At 36.8% G+C, this 18,824-nt stretch overlaps 1 protein-coding gene across 1 annotated transcript in view; it reads right to left on the reverse strand.

Annotated features, from left to right (window-relative positions):
- GAB1 (GRB2 associated binding protein 1) overlaps positions 1-18,824 on the reverse strand; it is a 122,610-nt gene that overhangs the window by 6,693 nt on the left and 97,093 nt on the right. The window contains 6 exon segments of the mRNA XM_042935407.1: positions 494-616; positions 5,564-5,687; positions 6,704-6,797; positions 8,494-8,583; positions 17,299-17,602; positions 17,782-17,867. Coding sequence (XP_042791341.1) covers positions 494-616; positions 5,564-5,687; positions 6,704-6,797; positions 8,494-8,583; positions 17,299-17,602; positions 17,782-17,867 — 821 coding nt within the window.

Raw genomic sequence — 18,824 nt, forward strand, 5'->3', positions numbered from 1 at the left:
GCTGACAGCTCGAAGCCTGGAGCCTACTTCAGATTCTGTGTCTCCCTCTCTCTCTGCCCTTCCCTGCTCACACTCTGTCTCTCTCTGTCTCAAAAATAAATAAACATTAAAAAAAAAAAAACAAACCCAGAATACTACTAATGTGTAATTTGTGGTTTAACAAAAGTAAAAAACCAAAACTTTGGACAAAAATAGCATGTAAATCAAAAGGGGAATAATGTGAGCTAACACTGGAAAGAGAATGAAGACAAGATTTTGTTAAGTAGGCATTTCAACAGTAACCACTAAAAGAGGAGAACGTGTATAATTTCTATTATATACCATTAGGGATTACTCTCCATGACTTTGTTAATTGTGACTTATGAAACAATATTAAGTAATAGACTTTACTAAATTTAAATTAAACATACTAATAAAATTTCCCCAAAGGAAACATGATTCTTTGGCTTTAAAAGGTGAGCTAATTGTGTCTATAGAATGAGATTTCACTTACCTTACGTGGTGGTGTGGATTTCCCAGAATCTAAATCCAGATCTAGGTATTCTACTTGTTTGTCTCCTTTGGGCTTGACCATAGGACTGCTTCTCCCATCAAGGCTGTTACTGCCAAAAAGATTCTGAAAATGGTGATACAATGAAATCTACTATTGAACATCCACGAGACCTGTTGCTTATTTTGTCTGCCATCTACCAAAGCCAAAATATTTATTTTAAGAGGCTATGGTTTAATAAAAAAAAAAATGTCTTCTGAGAAAATTAAATCTGCTTTTAGGATTGGAGGAACATATGTGATATAACAGAACTGATTACAACTAGGCTTTAGAGTAAGCTAAACATGGTTTCAAGAGTCAAACTGGGTTCAAACTAAGACCAAAACATCAAGCTAGAGTTGGCTGCCAATAGCTCCAACTGAACATTATTTAAATGATATCTTTACTCGATTATATTTTTAAACTACTGGATCCTTTCACTCCTTGCTTTCTAATTAAAATTTTTAAAAAGTTCTGTATTTTAAGACTTTCACGCTAAAATTTAGCTTAGAATATGTATGTTAACTAAAGCCTACAAACAATGACTGCACCGGCAAAGTCTGCTTTGTTTCAACCTGTAATTTTTAGCTCTTAATTTCTTCTGTCTTCTCTTTAGCCTTATCCCTTCTGTTCTACTAGGAATTGTACAATACAAGGGTTACTCTCCATAAACAGATAAAGGACAGATAGAGGACAGCAATACATGACAAAAACAAAAAAGCCTAAGGCAGAAAAATGCAAAATCAACAGGATGTTAGGAACTTCAAGATCAATGCTCATAAGAAGGAAAGCATGACACGAACTGACGCCCCGACATATGCCCTCTATGTGAATTACGACAGTCCTTCCCAAGGTGTGCCAACAAATGCCTTGTTTCTCTGCCTTGCTGCTTTGAACCTCACCCAGAAATGTTCTGGACCTCTCATAGGCGAGACTATATATTTACTAGCAGCTAGCATTCTTTTGTCTTCTATCACAGAGATAGGAATACTCACATACTTTTGAAGAAAACCTTAACGATGTGATATACTTAAAATTATACTTGTTATGATGAACAAAACAATTTGGAAACTGCATAAACCTGAATCTGCTAATCCTTTTATATATCACTACTCCTTTTGTCTTTGCTCAAGTCACACAGAGTAAGCTGTGATTTAGGCAAAAGACAATTGCTAGAATTTGCAATATTGACTCTATTCCCTCATTTGAAGCAGGGCTGCTGACAGTCCGCGTGAAACATTTTTGTGAATTAGAAAATGGTGCTCCTTCCTGTGGGGCTACCCAGCTCTGTGCCAGGGCCCACAGCTTAGTGAGCAGGACATGGTCTGAACTGCATGTACCCATGAATGCAGTACTATGCAGTCTACTCGACACACTACATACTGTGTGTAATGTGAGCAAGCAACCTGCATGCTGGAATGTGAGGGCTCTATTTGTGGGAACGCAGTTTTATTTTTGAGAGACAGAGAGAGACAGAGCGTGAGCAGGGGAGGGGCAGACAGAGAGGGAGATACAGAATCTGAAGCAGGCTCCAGGCTCCGAGCTCTAAGCTGTCAGCACAGAGTTCCACATGGGGTTCGAACTCACGAACTATGAGATCATGACCTGAGCTGAAGTCGGACGCTTAACCGACTGAGCCACCCAGGCACCCCTGTGGGAACAGAGTTTTAAACTGAATTTACCAACTACTGGTGATAAAACATTAAAAAAAAATTTTAACAATAACATGTAAGGCACAAAAAAGGTAATGTACAAATAGCCATTCCCCTCTCCCCCCCCCTTTTTTTTTAATTTATAAAGAAACTAGTTTTTTGGGTTTTTTTCTGAATGACTCTACATTTCATTCTCATATAAAAATATCAAGCAGGGGTATGGTGTGTGTGTGCAATTTTGTATTCAAATGTGACTTGTGAAAGAACCCCTGCCTGGAATACCCCTAATTGGAAATGCCTACGGTTGTTCATACTATGGCAAGGCTCATGAAAGGAACACACGAGCTCATATGATGTACACATTTAATTTCAGTAAGTTGTTTCTACAGAGAATGTCTCAGAATTGCTGGTTAAACTGTTTTCTGTCTAGTTTTTATTAGAATTGGAAATTTTTCATCTTTAAATACTGTTAAAATTTGTGTCCCTGCAAGGCAGTCCATTTGCTCTAGATCGAATTTCAACTACGAACAGCCTGTCCCTGCGTTCTAGCCTTTAACCCAGTATTTTCCCAAAACAGTTTAGAAAAACCCTAAGATTCTAGGAGTTATCATAAATGTTCTGTGAATTGAGAAAAAAAGATAACAGTAGTGCTTTGTTTTTCTAAAATTCTTTTTAAAATGTGAAAAGTTACTGAAGGTATTTTTGTTGTTACTGTTGTATAACAATATTCATGTCTTTAATAGTGACGTGTGGTCACTCACATTTTAGGTGTCACATTAAGGGTTCACCTCACGAATGCCTGACTTTGGATCTTTTTATAAATTAACAGGCAGCACCACCAATTCACTGTTTCATTAAACACCGCCTGCTCCATGATCACTAGTATGAGAAATAAGTCATGCTTCAAAACGTCAATGTATAGCATTTAATCTTCATTGTAGGTATAAGCCAGGTTTGATCTGATCCTGTCTCAACTTCTCCAAGACAAATTTTTTTTACTGATCAGTCCAGGCACAATGACATCTTGTGAATTTCTATGGTATACCTTTAATGCACTAACTGCAAAGAGGTGTGGAAAATATTGCTGTAACTATCACATTCTTTTCTAAGGAAGAGTTGTCCGGATTATGATCAACCCTTGCAGCTGGCAGTGTGAAGAGATGGCAATGGTGGCTGGTTTTTCTATTGTGAATGGTGGGCAGATATTTTCACCCGAACATTTTTGCTTTTTCTAACACTTAGGACCTAAGTATTTCAGAAATTCACCAGCTGGCAGGCAAAAATACCTTTCTGGCTTAATGTTTTATACCTTACGAGGTATAAAAGAACAAACAATTTCATATTTTTATTTCCTTTGACTTTTTGATTGTAATATTTTTCTCTCTAGTCTTTTCCCTTCATGATAAATCACACTTCCAAACTTTCCTATTACATGCCCTTTGCAAAATTTTTATGGTAATTTACTATTTCAGGCAAAAGGACACGCTTTAGTATCTCAGAAAAAAGTTACTTTTGTAATAAAAAGTCCATTCAGCCACCTAAAGATTAAAATTGATGATAATATGTACTCTGATGTAGCACTGAGGATTTATGTAGACTTTTCCCAGTCTATTTGCTATAATGAGGAAAAAAAAATAAGGTAATAAAAATAATAAAACACCACTTATCAAGTTGAAAAACAGTGAATCCCAAAGCAGAAGCCAATTAATAAAAATTGCTCTGCCTTCAAATTAGGGAAAGTGTTATTGATATAGCTGGTTTGTATTCTAATCCAGGCTGATGTAAATATTTTAAATCATCTTATTCATTCTGAGCACTGCCGAAATTTGATATTTTAAAGTGAGTTTAAGCACCAAATCAAGCTTTTCAAATCACTTAATTTTGTTTCCTGACAACATAGGGTTGTGAGGAATCCGTTTTTGCTTAAAGTACATTAAAGACGTAAAACATGTCGAGAGAACTGGACTTTGTATTTTGAATCCCTAAAGAGTATTGTTTTAAAGAAAATGAAGCTGGGGCGCCTGGGTAGCTCAGTTGGTTAGGGGACCAACTTCGGCTCAGGTCATGATCTCGCAGTTTGTGAGTTCGAGCCCCGCGTCGGGCTCTGTGCTGACAGCTCAGAGCCTGGAGCCTGCTTCAGATTCTGTGTGTCCCCCTCTCTCTGCCCCTCCCCTCTTCACGCTCTGTGTCTCTCTGTCTCTCAATAATAAATAAACGTTAAAAAAAAAATTAAAGAAAATAAAGCCACTAAAATGTTAATCCTTCCAAATTTTGACATCAGATTTCTGCTTCTCCTGGCAGATACGACCTGGTTGTGCCCTGATAATATCTGCCCTCCCCTCTCTCACATGAATGGGATTTTTAGTCAGGCCCGCTGTCCCTCAGAAGAAAAGCTATGGTTCCCAGCCCCTTTGTGTCTCTGTGTGTATGGCAGTTTCTGGGAACCTTCTTTATAAGGCAGTTAGGCTGTACCCTTGCTCCTTCTTCCCTTCCTCTGTTTTGTAGCTTGGGATGCGAAGTGTTGGTGCAGCAGCATCTTGTTCTAGGAGCATGTGAGACACACCCAGAAGATGGTGGACTGGAGAGCTGGAAGGGGCAGGCATCCCTAAGGGCTTCCTAGGACAGGGCTGCCACACAACCCTGGCTAGACTCTCTCTGGACTTATTTACATGAGAAAGAGATAAATGTCTGTTACTCAGAGGTGAACCTAATCATAACCAATACATGCATCTACTAAAATACAAATAGCAGAGCAAGAACTGAATTTGATTAGAGGGAAAACATAAGCAAAGTATTTTTAAAAATTAAAATGGGTTTGTATTCTTAAGTATCTGAAGTATTTTCTGGCAACTATCTAATTTCTGGGGAACGCAGGCTTGCTATGATTATTAAATTCTTGTGCTTTGTGGTAATACAGCCAATATGAAACAAGTTAGGTTTGTAACAGGTCTTTAATCTTTAAGCCTTATCTAAGAGTGTATTATTGAAAGATTATCAAAAGACCTCCTATAGAAGAGCACTTCACTATAAGAGTGCCATGAAGAGGTTCTGGAGGACTGCATTATGAAATGCTTCTAGTATATTTGCTTGAACAGTTTCAAAAATCAATTATTTCTCAAAAATAAATATAACTAGAAAGATTTTATGATTTTTAACTCATTTTTAATCTACTTTATAAATACTGGCATTACACTTTGACCTATTATCGGCTTCAAATTTTACAATGCTATTTTTAAGAAGCATTTTAAAAAGTTGTCTTCTATCCTTTTTCCTTAAGTATATAAAGAAGGATGTAAGGGCCAGATTTAGAGATTGGAAGAAAGGTGCACGACTTGGAAGGGCTGCTCAGGAAGACAGAAGTTAAGGTGCAAATTTTACATACTGAGTCTTCGCTGGATAGGTTTGGGTTCATAGGAACATAATTCTCTTCACTGTCGTGTGAGTCACTGCTTGAAGTTGTGCTATGCACTGAATCCGGTCGGGGAGACAAGGGAAATCTAGAGGAGCTAATTAAAGAGATTACCGTTACAAACCTAAACCTTGACAACAATTTCTAAAATCACTTCCAAGATAAAAATGAGTGATCGTTTACATTCTTTCACCAAGAGCCACTAAAGTTTACAATCATTTATTGTACACATTTATTCATTACAACTTACTGCAAACCCTCAAATGCACACCTAATATTTATAGCTATATTGTAAAAAGTAGACCTTTGGGCATCAAATTCCTGTGTAGAACAAAAGAAGTATTGCTAATGATTTGGGGGACAAGTAGAAAGTCACAGACATGAAAAGGAAGGTTTAAGTTTCTATTAAATACAGCTACCTATATGTAAACATAAAACATGAACACATATTTAATGCAAGTTTATAACTTCACATATCCTTTAATTACCCTATATATATTTGTTTGTTTATATCTCTGTATAAATACATAATTTAAATATATAAATTTATATTTATAATCTCTGCACCCAATGTTGGGCTTGAACTCACGACCCAGAGATTAAGAATTGCATACTCTTCTGACTGAGCCAGACAGGTGCCTCTTCTATGTACATTTTAGCAAATTTTCATTAAATAACCTCTGCCAAGAAACTACCGTATTTGCCAGATCAGTAGTTCTGAGAAATTTCTAGCCTCATGAATGCTTTATACCCTTGAACATTACCAGGAACCCTGAGGAACTTTTTGTTTATATAGGTTGTATCTATTTACTGTATTACAAATAATAGAACATTTTTTTTAAAACCCAGAGTACACAAATACACATTCTATTTATTAGCTGTCTCGGGGATGTGATCATACATTACGCAGTCCCTAGAAAACTCCAGTGTGCACTCATGAGAGAAGCAGGAGTAGAAAGGCAAATGCCATCTTAGAATCTTAATGAAAATAGTTTTCACCTCACAGAACCCCAAAAAAGGGGGGGGTCCCCAGACTATACTTTGGGAACCACTGTTTCAGGTATTTTCCATCATAGTGAACAATTAAAGTACACATTTCAAACAAAGACTTACTCTCGAGCAAAACTCCTAGTGATGGGAGATCTAACTGGGGCTTGCAGTTCTTCCCATTCTGGCAAAGGTTTTATTTCTAAAGGTGCTGGCTTGGCTGAAATGAAAGAGAGAAAAAGAGGCTTCAGTATACAGACATTTGAAAAACAAAACAAGATCCTCTATGTCTCTACTTATGTGTTATAGCCAAACACACCTAAGACCAATGGTTTCATACATGAAACGAAGTTCATGGGTGTTAAGTGATTTGCCCAAGGTTACCGAGCTAAATAATTAGTGACAAAAGCTAAATCAGATAATGTTTCATGACTGTTGATTCAAAGTCTAAAGCTCTATTACATCATGTTGTTCCTTAATTTAATATTTTATGAATATAAACTAAAGAAAGGGTAACGTGACCCAATTCCTTAACAGTTACTTGATGTACAGTTTTCATTACTTCCTTATTTCTTTTTTTTTTAAATAATTTTATTCTCAAGTATGGAGATTTAATCTATGTAAAAACATTTCTATTCAATATTGAAGCATCAGTTATACAGCTATACATATGACGTACAAAAAAGTATTAAATACAAAACTCTGATAAAATCAAAAACTGAAAACAGAATTCACTAAATCTTTTAAATTAATTCAAGCCCAGTCTGAAAACAAATAAAAGCAATAATATTTTAAGACTCACACTCAGCTGAGAGAAGGCCTAATTAAACAATTACTTTGAATTTTCAGCTTAATTTAACCAACAATATCCTTTATATCAAATTAAATAATAAACACACTAATAATATTCTTATTAGCCTGATTTATAAGTGGTCTTTGTTTATTTACCTCATTATCACAATAGGCAATTACCACGCTAGTGCATACCACAGAGCTCTCATTTTTTTCATGAGAGTGAAACATTTTTCAGAAGAACTAAAACAATATTATGTGTTAATGCTAATTATATTTTAGGAGATTATTTAAACATATTAGGTAAATATTCCAATTACATTTCATTCTGCCACTCCAAAGAAAAGTTTTCATTTTTCTAGGTTTCCTTTTTCTAGTCTTTGTCCATACATGGACATACTTTTACTCAACTCGTATTTTTAATCAACTATGTTATAATTACAATCAAACTATAAAATAGGTGGTCATTTTAAAGGGCAATGTCGATTCACTGGGGCTTATAAGTATTTTTGTCTGTTCAATACGAAAAACTCAGTGCGGTTTTCTAAAGACTAGATTAAATTTAAATCTTGCTCATCTATACCCTTAAAATGGACCAGCACAGAATACTGTGCTAAGTCAACGTATTTCTTTAACTCCTTATGTTTCACTTTTTTGAAACCCAAAGGCTAATGGCAGTTTAGCAGTCAAATTCTAAATAATGCCATAAAATAATGAATCTATGGAAGTGATTCTGTATTTTGTCTTAGAATAGAATACATACATTATATATAAATAAAGGACACATTTGGAACTCACAAGTAGCTAACAAGCTTAAAGAAAACAATGCACTGATGTCTAAAAGGTTAAGAGAATAATGTAAAAGAACAAGACTGAATACCATGTATTATCAAACTTAACATGCTGCTGTTAATGGCATAACAAGTAGACTTACTACGTCTATGGAAAGACAATGGGAAGACACACATTATGGGAAGCATTCACTTTAGAAATAACGTGCTAGGAAACTTTATTTACAACAGCGGTAGTATTTAAGTCTCTTCTCCTTTACTTTTTAAGAAAAAACATCACAAAATAAAGAAATTCCCAATGCCCCATCCAGCATGCGGTGCTAAAGTACATACCCTTTCTTCTTGTAGCAAAGTCACCTATGGTTTGTGAATCAGTTCGCTCTAAACCAGGGGGTTTGGGTCTTAAAATTTTAGGACTTTGACCTAATTGGTAAAAAGAAGATGCTCTTAATATAATGTTATTTTTTAATTGGAAAAATGGATTCTGTAAAAAAGCCACAGAGCCCTGAGCAGAAATGTCACACCTCAAAAGCATAAACATAAGTTTGATTGGGGAGAATATTTTAACCTTGCCACACATCACTCATGCTCAGTCCAAGGGAAAGGATGAAGCTGCATGCAACAGGGTAACAAGCAAAGTGTTATAAAAGATGGCAGGGTGTTCGTGGGGTAACCAGCCTGGTTAGTGGTTATCTTTACTTGGGGGAAGCGAGGAAAGCCACGTGCCGTGTTACTCTTCTAACATGCCTTAGAAAACCGGACTAAATAAAAAATTATAAAATACCTTCATCAGACCTCAAGTACATCTTTTCTTTGAAGTCTGATGTCTGATATGTAAGTACCGGGGCGTACTTCCCAATAGTATTATTTTCTTAATTTTATTCAGGTGTTTAAATAACCTTAATCTGACTATTCCTTTACCTCTTGACCAAAGCCCTTTGAGAAAAGCAGGTTGATGCCATGGTGTTTGCTAATCCAATATTAAAACCAAGACCGACATTTGTCTCCCCTGGATATACTGGTAGCTGCCTGGTGACATAATTTTGCAAGGATCAGAAGCTAGGTTCTGGAACTGCTGACTGTCTAGCTTTGATTTAAGTATTTGAAAGCATAAATTCAGTTGCCATTATTTTCTTTTCATTTACTCTCTGCCACATGTAAGTACTGCTGAAAAGCCTTATGAAAAGTACAGAGTTAATACCCAGCAGTGGCCTCACTTATTCCTACAGGAAGCTTGGACGCTAGAGCAGCAACATCGTTTAAATCAGTTATTTGATTATTAAATCAGTTATTTGCTCTCTTCTCAGTGGCACCAAATTTACTTCTTTTTTGGCAATTACAAAATTTAGTCGACATCTAATAGATGGCAAAATCAGAATTTGCCGATTAAATGACAATATCTAGTACCTGATCTACCAAAGGCTAAAAGTTTCTGAAAATATGAGTCTCTAGGTTATAAAATAGGAAGAGTTCTCTAATGAACCAATTTTATGAGTTAGGTAATTAATACCTTGAGTTTATTCAGAAAGGGGGCAGGCTTAGTTTAAAATGTGAGTGATAAAATTTGAGGTCATGATCCTATCCCTAATGTTGACCTATCCAGGGCCCCCAATGGCAGGGCACTTTCCTAAAACAATGGAGGATGTCAGCTTTTTATAAACTCCCCAAAATAATGTACTTGCCTTCAAAAAAAAAAAAAAAGTAAGAGGCAGAGGGTAAGGTTTACTACAGAAAAATACACTTATTTTACAGCCGAAAGGCTTTTACAGATCAATCCAGCTTCTTCATTTTATGGATGAGATACCCTTAAAGGACGAAAGAGGTTAAGTGACTTGCTTGGGTCACAACATTAACTGGAGACCAAATGAAGGCTTCCCCTAACCTCCCACTGCTGGTGTATGCTCCTGTGCTGTCCACATTGTCTATCCCTTTGGGAATAGAAAATCCGAAGAAACCAGTGTTTAGAGGTCAGTTTTGAACTGCTAAGTTCAGTTTGAGATCTTACATCTACTTAAAGCCACAGATAACTGATTAGTGAGTAATGTGACATTTAATAATTACAAATTGCTTTTCAGAGCAACTTTTGGTTTGGTGGTGTTCACTCAGTGTCTTTTGCCCTGCTCCTTTTCAGTAAGACCCACTTTCATTAGCTCTCAGCCTCCTTCTGAGTTTTCAGTGTGGTTATCTCCCAGTGGTCATCCTCAGCATCTCTCAACTTTGCACCCTCAGTTATGTTCATCTATGTTTACAGTTACATACTTGAGGTCATGTGACTGCTAAATCCACCTGCTTGTGAACTATCCATTCTTCCATTGTCTGACAAGTCCCCATAGTGATCTTTCTAATACCTGACCCTGAAATGATCATCTCTTCTCCAAACCAATTCTACTTTTTTTTTTTTAAAGTATCTCAAGGGTACTCCTTGGTTTTCTTAATAAAAAATACTGTATTGGAGAGTCTGGGTGGCTCAGTTGATTAAGCATCCGACTTCAGCTCAGGTTATGATCTCACAGTTCGTGGGTTCGAGCTCTTTATTGGGCTCTGTGCTGACAGCTCAGAGCCTGGAGCCTGCTTCAGATTCTGTGTCTCCCTCCTTCTCTGCCCCTCCCCTGCTCGTGATCTGTCTCTCTCTGTCTCTCAGCAATAAATAAGTGTTAAAAAAATAAAAAGAAAATACTGTATCAAGTGCGGTTTTAAAAGTGTAGTTATAAAATTTACCTGTGTTTTCCACTTCATGCAAAGCTTGAGGATGATTTTGGGGCTCAAGTCGCAATATGGAAATGTGGCAGTGAATTGTAGTGAGTCACTTAGTCATTTTGTTAGCTTTATTTCTTTACATCCCTCCAAACTCAATTTGACATTCATGTTCCAGAAAGAAATGAACGTCATACCCAAATGAGAGCCCAGTTATTGCTTATGAGGAGAGAAAGGTGAAAACGGATCCAAGGTGTTGGTATGCCTGTCGTGGCCCTGTCTTCTCTACTGTCTACTGGCAAATATTTGAATGTTTCCCTGATTGTTGGAGAAAAGTATGAAATAAGAAGAAATAAGAATAATAAAGTAAAGGCAAAAATAAACCAACTTTGGAGATACATTGATTCTCAAATGCTGAGAGTAAGCAGAGGAACTCATTTGAGCGTCAACTTTTAAATCCAAGGCAGTTTGCAACCTGATTTTAGCTACACTAAATTTGAACAGATAAAGCAACATTATTTCTTTTGCAGACAGCCCGTTCACTACTGGCGAAATTCCTATTGGACTTTAACCCTTGAGGGGGGTCAATCTCTGGATCATGTGACTTATTCCCTCATTTGGAGTACAAATTAATGAATCTTCATTTCTGGTTTAGATCTTTCCCTGGAGATCCTAACCTACACCTCTGCACAACTACCCCATATGGATATTCCGCCAGCGTTCACACTACATGTTCAAAACGGAATTTATCCTTTGACTCAGCACCACAAACCTGCTTTGTTTTCTCTATTAGCAGCTGCCATGGCAGATCTCTTAGGAGTCATTCTAGCTTCTACTTTCTCTCTAATCTTTATTCTGTATTTATAATGACAATAGTCTGTTTTCATTTACCTAAGAAAATAAAAAAATCTGCAAGTCTGAAGTCCATTCTTTAAACCTCCCTGTTTTTAAAGTGCACTTCACTTACCTGGTTTGTTTCCCTGAAAGTGATGAGCTCACACTGTATGGCTAAATGACTTCCATCTATATTCTAAATGCCCTTAAAACTTGTAAAAATCACTTAAGTCCCCAAGTTAAGGGACCATGAGAGCCAGGAAAGGGATTTTGTTATGCCTTTACCCATCTAATCACTTCTAAACCAAGGCTTTAAGAACCTTGGATTTGGAAAACTGAGCGAAGCACTCTCTGAGGAAGACGCTGAAAAAATGTGATTTTTATAACATTTTAGAGAATACAGGTTTTTTTCTTTTTTCTATCATATCCTTAAATCTTAAACTGAGCTTTCTAGGGGCTAACCTGATTATGTTACTTGCCTGCATAAAACCCTTTAATGGTGTACCCAGAATAAAGCCCAGACTCATTAGCATGGATTATAACACCCTCAGGATCAGGCACCTGCAAGGCATTTGGCATTCCCTCCTCCATTCATACTTTACTCCCGTCCTCCCTTCCCATCTGATTTCCTCCCTCCCACTCGCGACTCAGCCAGTCCCATCTGTCCTCTTTTAAAGGATCTGGGTATGCTATTTATTCGGACTAAAACAATCTCTGCCATCCTCCCCTCCTCTACCATCGTTTAATTGCCATTCACCCCCTCAGACTTTCCTCAGGGGAGCTTAGATAACAGTGCCAAAAGCTTACCTCAACCACAGTCCTTTCCACGCTAATTATGATAATGTGTTTACTTTTCAACCTCCTCCACTAGACAGTGAGCTTCTTCAGGGAAGCCATTTATACCTTCCTTGTATTCGAAGACCCAAGACCCAGCAAAGACTATATCCTATAATGGCAGGCACGTAAATCTATGTGGATGAACTGCAGTTCTCTTACAGCTGGTGGTGTTTAATCTGATCAACACCATAATTTTTTGTTGTCCTTTAAATGGAAACTAAGAGCAACTGAATGTTGTTTCAAAAGTTGGTCACCCCAAATGTGGTCAAGGAAGTCACACGAGGTCACGTTTCAAATAAGCAGATGCAATCTTTTTTGGAAAGTCCATACACTATCAAGTATTATTGTAATAGGTACTGCTTACATAAATTCAGCACAAAGTAGAACATTTATTTTGTGTATAATTACAGGTTTATCTTAGCCTAAAATATTTACTCTTCTGCAGTTTTACAGATCATTTTGTTTCCATTAGGCATCTCGAAAATTAAGAAAGCTAGAAAGATAATTCACAACATTATTATCCTCTGCTAAATTCCAAAAAGTAATCCAGGTAGTATCGTGAAAAACTTTTACACCTGTTTTAATAGTCTCATTGTATGAAGAGGAATATAATAATGATACTTATATATTGGAAGGTAAAGAATTTTCAGGAAAAAAAAAACCTGCATGTAAAAGTTATGCTATAAAAATGCACTCCATTGTTCTAAAAAGTGTGTATTTATTTAAGTCATCTCTATACCTAATGTGGGACTCAAATTCATGACCCCAAAATCAAGGCTCTCATGCTCTTCTGACTGAGCCAGCAAGGCTCTCCAAAAATGTACTCCATTCTCATTTCTTTTAAATTCTAACTCTAAACCAAAAATCTGACTTGAGATTCAAACTTAATACTTGTTTATTAAAAATCTAGTTTTATTTACTAGTATCATTCATCCAACTCCCAAACATTTATTATAGTATAAAAGTAGTTTTTAAAGAGCATGTTGGGGCACCTGGGTGGCTCAGTCAGTTAAGCATCCAACTCTTGATTTCAGCTCAGGTCATGAGATCGAGCCCCGAGTCAGGCTCCATGTTCAGCATGAAGCCTGCTTGGGATCCTCTCTCTTCCTCTCTCTGCCCCTCCCTCGGCTCATGCTCATGCTCACTCTGTCTCTAAACAGAGTGAATAAATAAATAAATAAATAAATAAACAAACATTAAAAAAATAAAAATAAAAAGTATGTTAATTTTTAATCACAGTCAAAAACTTTAAAAGATCTCTTGAAAAAACATTTAGAGCCCATATGTCAACTGTGCCAAAAAGACCCATCAAGGGAAGATCCTTGGGACTCGTCTTCTGGATCTGGACTAGTCTTCACCTATACTGAGGTGAAGACCTGAAGATACTCTAATCAGACTAATGTACAAAAATACCAGAAATAAATCAAAATCAATACAATAACTAATGGTCAGAGCTACTGCAGAAAGCCATGGATGGACAAAGCTGAAGAAAACAAACTATAAAGATAGCATCTGAGGCTCAAATGGCTGCCACGTCATGTTAGAAGGAGACTGGATGGAAGTAGGGGGGACCTCGGTCAGTACAGTGATTAAATATGGTAGGTTCATGTAATGATTTACTTTAAGAGAAGCCACAATAAATACAGAAATTTCTAAAACTTTATAAACTTGATTTTCAAGTAAAATATAAATTTTAGTTGAAGCAATCCAAACAATTTGCTCTGCATTTACAATGACTCATATGATCTTCTATATTTAATACAATCTATATAAATTATGCTTTTTCTCCTCTATTAATATACCCAAAACTTGGTTCAAAACAAATACTATCATGACAGAAATAGTATGGCTGAAAATATAGCTACCACAAGTTGGGTGACGGGCAAAGGGTCCATGAAAATACATTAAACATAAATGTTAAGAACATCTATGTATTTCTGAAGCTTCAGTTACTCAGAAGTATTTGAAAAACGTATCTGAACTGCTAACTACAGCAGCTGACATCTATATTTGGGGTTATAAACAAGGCCAGAATGTCACTCATTTGTTGCAGACTCTTCCAAAGAAGACAATCACAGAAATTGGTTATATTGGGTGTTGAACCAGTTATATTGGGCTTTGAAACGAATCAAGCCATATTTGATAGAATTCAGTTTGCTAATTATGAAGTTTAGTTAATAAGAGATACTAGAACAATAGATTGAGACATGCATCTGATGTCACAAAATGTGAAAGTAAAACAGACTCATCTGCTGCTATGCATGAGAAGAATTTCATGAGAAGAACAAAAAAGACATTTGTTTTACAGCTTAAGTTTTTAAAGACAAACTGCTCCAAGATCTTTACTTGGGTTTTAAAATATATTTTTCTTGAATCGCTTTAACTTTCTAAAGTGAGTTGACAAACTGCCAAGTTAAATAGTCTCTCATGCTTCCTTTCTTGTATATTTATTTAAAAAGTAGAATAGTACTAACGAAAAGCAAAACCTTATTTTTTTTAAAATTACTATGATTTTAGTAATCTCTTTACTGTTTTGCTAAACCAATTCTTCTTGATTTTGCCCAAACTATGTATTTTATTTTGGGTGCTTTCTCAGTTCATTTTGTATCTAAGCATAGATACCAAATAAGCAACTGGCCAATGAACTCAGGATTGTCTCTCAATAGTTCACTTAACTTTTAAGACTGAACACAACCTCCAGAAGTAACTAAGAACCTACTTTGTTCTGTTCTACTATAAAGTCACTTCAGGTTGGTTTAGAGTACTGGGGCAATTAATCTCTAATGTACTTAGAATATACTGTACTTTCACCATATAAATAGGGAGGTATAATTATACATATATGTAATATAAATGATACATAGCATACATGCCATATTATCATGATATATACATAGGATAATACATATTATAAAATGGGGTACACGAGCTGTCAGACCTAGAGAATACTAAAAGATCTTAAAACTTTTCTAACATATAAATAAGGGGATCTTTTGCATATTGTATGCAAAGAAGAAAATGACTAAAAATGTCTAAATAGATTTAAAGACAAATGAGGACAAAGAGAAGCAAAAGGAAAAGTTGTCAAATAAAAAGCCTGTGATGCTCACACCCTTTCTAGGATAACTATTCCTGACTATGGCCCTGCTGCTGGGGCTGTCTGGGTGGCTGTGGGTGTTGTGCATGGTTATCTTTCCAGCTGTGAGACCAAAGGTGGGCAGCTGACCAGTGGCAGCCAGTGTATGGGCTGGCCTGCAATTAATCACATGGCCTGGTGTGAAAAGACAAATAACAGCAATCGGATTATCCATGAGCACTCTAAAGTGAGTGAATAATGATCAAGGCAATTAGCAGCAGATGTGGAAGCTGCAAGGGCACTAAAAAGGGGCCCTGAGGCAGAACCAAGGCCAGAGAGGGGCACTGTAGGCCAAAGCTCTAGGAAAGCAAAAAATTGTGCAGAGGATATAGAACAGGAAACAGAAAAGAAGGAAATAATGTGAGATAGAACAAAGCAGATGCAAAGACTTCCCAGAGAACAGAAATGCAGACAGCAGGACAAAGGGACAGTCCCCTGGGAGTGCCTCTGTTTCCAGTAACTTTCTCATTTCAGCACAGGACCATCCTTATTTACTTAAAGGCAAAATAAAACAAAACTCATTTTCTTCGTATACCCTGAGTGAGTCTCACACTCTGTTCCCTACAATTGGAACTTAATTAGAATTATTATTAATGATCTAAACCCAGGTTAATGAGAAATTTACACAAATATTACATGCTCTTAAAAAGCTATATACAGCACATGAGACTTTTCAAATGTGCTGAATTCCCCAGAAATGGTGCCAACTTATCACAGAGCCAATATACTAACTTACTTGGTTGTCAAGATTAAATCACACTAACAGCATGCTGCAGCACTGCTGGTTGTCTGGGTTTTAACCACTCAAACCCAAAACCTGGGTATGTATTACCAGTTTGAGAATTTTCTTTTATACTGAGTTCTTAGCAAACCATGCTACCTTAGAATTTTATGTTACTTAGGAGGGCCAGTGTGAGAGAACAGACTAGAAGCATTTATAATAACCCAGCAAAGGCAGAATAATTTTTAAGAAGTTGTCATATGGACAGACTGGAAAAAATTGTGCAAGCAACCTCACTATTCTTAAAGAATTTTAGCAAATGCACTAATAATCTCAAATCTGATTTGATATCCTATATTCCGGAGAAGAGGTTACAAAACAGCAGTCAAAGACCAATCTAGCCTATAGAAGTGTTTGGTTTGGTCTGCAATGTTTTTATTTGGTTGTTTTTAAATTAAACTAGCTGATCGAACTCCAAAATCAAAAGATAATACTTATATGTAAGTGCTAAAATTTTTGGCTTCTTTTGATACATCAGATGATTTGCCCATATGGGCCTGTATTATTTTCACAAGTCAACAAAGGATTATAGCCAAGGAGTTAGTTATTCCATTTAGAATGGACAAGTGCATTCCAGTTTCTGCTAATTTTCTCCTGTTGCTTGCCAAACCTTGTGAGTATTTCAGTTTGTAACCTCTGCTCTAGAGACAGGAGGCAGAAATCTCACCTGGGCCATCAACATACAACAATTATTAATCTACAAATAGCAACACCGCACATGAACAGATTGATAACTAAGGTACTATGAAATACTTCAGAATTTCTAGTCCCAATTCCATTTTGGATTTAACGACAGTTAAGTGCAGATCTAAGCTGGCAGTCCCTGGCCCTTTCACTATGCCAAGGCCCTTCTTACCTTTTCTGTCAGGCTTGAGGTTCCTATCCACGGGGGGTGGTTCACAGTCTGCAACAGGAACTGGCCTTCGGGGAGGGGTCTTTGGGCTGGACCGGAAGCCCATATGAGCTGGAGGAGGAACTTGCATTCCAAACGAAGAGAAATCAAATGTTCCCGGAGTCATTGGCACATAATTTGCTTCCTGAATTGGTTCCGTAAAACTGCTGGAATGTTGTCGTGGAGGAGAATTGGGATTCATTGGGACATAATTTTCATCCAGTTCTTCACTTGATACACTTCCCACTGTCAATATATTTTTGATTTTCTAAAACACACATACATTAAACAAAAACTATTATCAAACAGGAAAACACAGTTGTAAGTCACACCTATTCATATGGATCTGAAAGGACTTTTATTTCATGATCTCATTTAGTTTCAGGGCACTAAGTGTGAAGATCCTGACAATGAAACACACTTGATACCAAGGTCAGTTATACTTACAAAGTGGTTATGGAAGCCTTCAAGTGAACTAGATCTGTCACTTGGAAATGTTCGTGGAATATCATAGCAGTCTTGAGAACTAGCATCTAAAATAGAAAACAAACTATAAGCATTTCTTCCCATCTTTGCCATCTCTTAGGATTCTCAGAATGATCTGTTCTCTTTCTTTACACACATGCATGCAGGTAAGCATGCACATGCGCAGATTTTTAAAAAGATGCTCACAGAACAGTATCTTGAATGGACACATTAAACCACCAGAAAACAGACACTCACTGATATGCTAACCAGTACCAGCATTTGATTATGGCAATGAATGATTGTCTAAGCCTGGGATGAGATGGGTATTTAATGATGGAGAAACGAAATACTTCTATTTTCCCATCTTTTGCACCACCTTGGGCCTAACTTGTATCTCAGTAACCTATAATTAGATTACAGAGCTACTTCAAGTAGGGAATTAAAAATTGGTATTGAATGGCCAAATAAAGTATCCATATTAGTACTATTCACGATGCATTAAATCTTCATTTTCTTTAGGACAGGTGGATAACTACCACAAAACACAGAAACGTTAGCACATAGTTTATAGGGTATGTGCCTCTTAAACTCTGGCCTTCTATTTTTTAGGACTTTAAGAACCTCAGATTGGAACCCCGACTGAATTTTTCCCCTCTCAAGGTCTGTGATTTTTGGCAGGCTCTAGGAGATGGTATAGGACTCAGTGAAGTGGCTAGGGTAAGGGGAGAGAAGATTCAGAGCTTTAAAAATAAATAAAACCAAACAAACAACTGATTAGGACTGAGTATACTCGTTGGGTACAACGTATAAATTGCTTATCGAGGAAGGAAGGAAACGGAGCCCAACAGATGTGACACGGAAGCAGCTATGATGGCACACAAATACAGGAAAGGGATGACTCGGAGAGGCTTTGTGGCTGGTCCTTTTCCTGCTCCTCTGTCCCATTAGAGTCTACACACCCAGGATACAGGGAAAGCAGGAAAGAGGGGTGCACACTTCCTGAGGCAGGAAGGTATTACTAA

The sequence above is a fragment of the Panthera leo genome, chromosome B1, assembly GCF_018350215.1.
Source record: "Panthera leo isolate Ple1 chromosome B1, P.leo_Ple1_pat1.1, whole genome shotgun sequence".
In the NCBI taxonomy this organism is placed as follows: Eukaryota; Metazoa; Chordata; class Mammalia; order Carnivora; family Felidae; genus Panthera; species Panthera leo.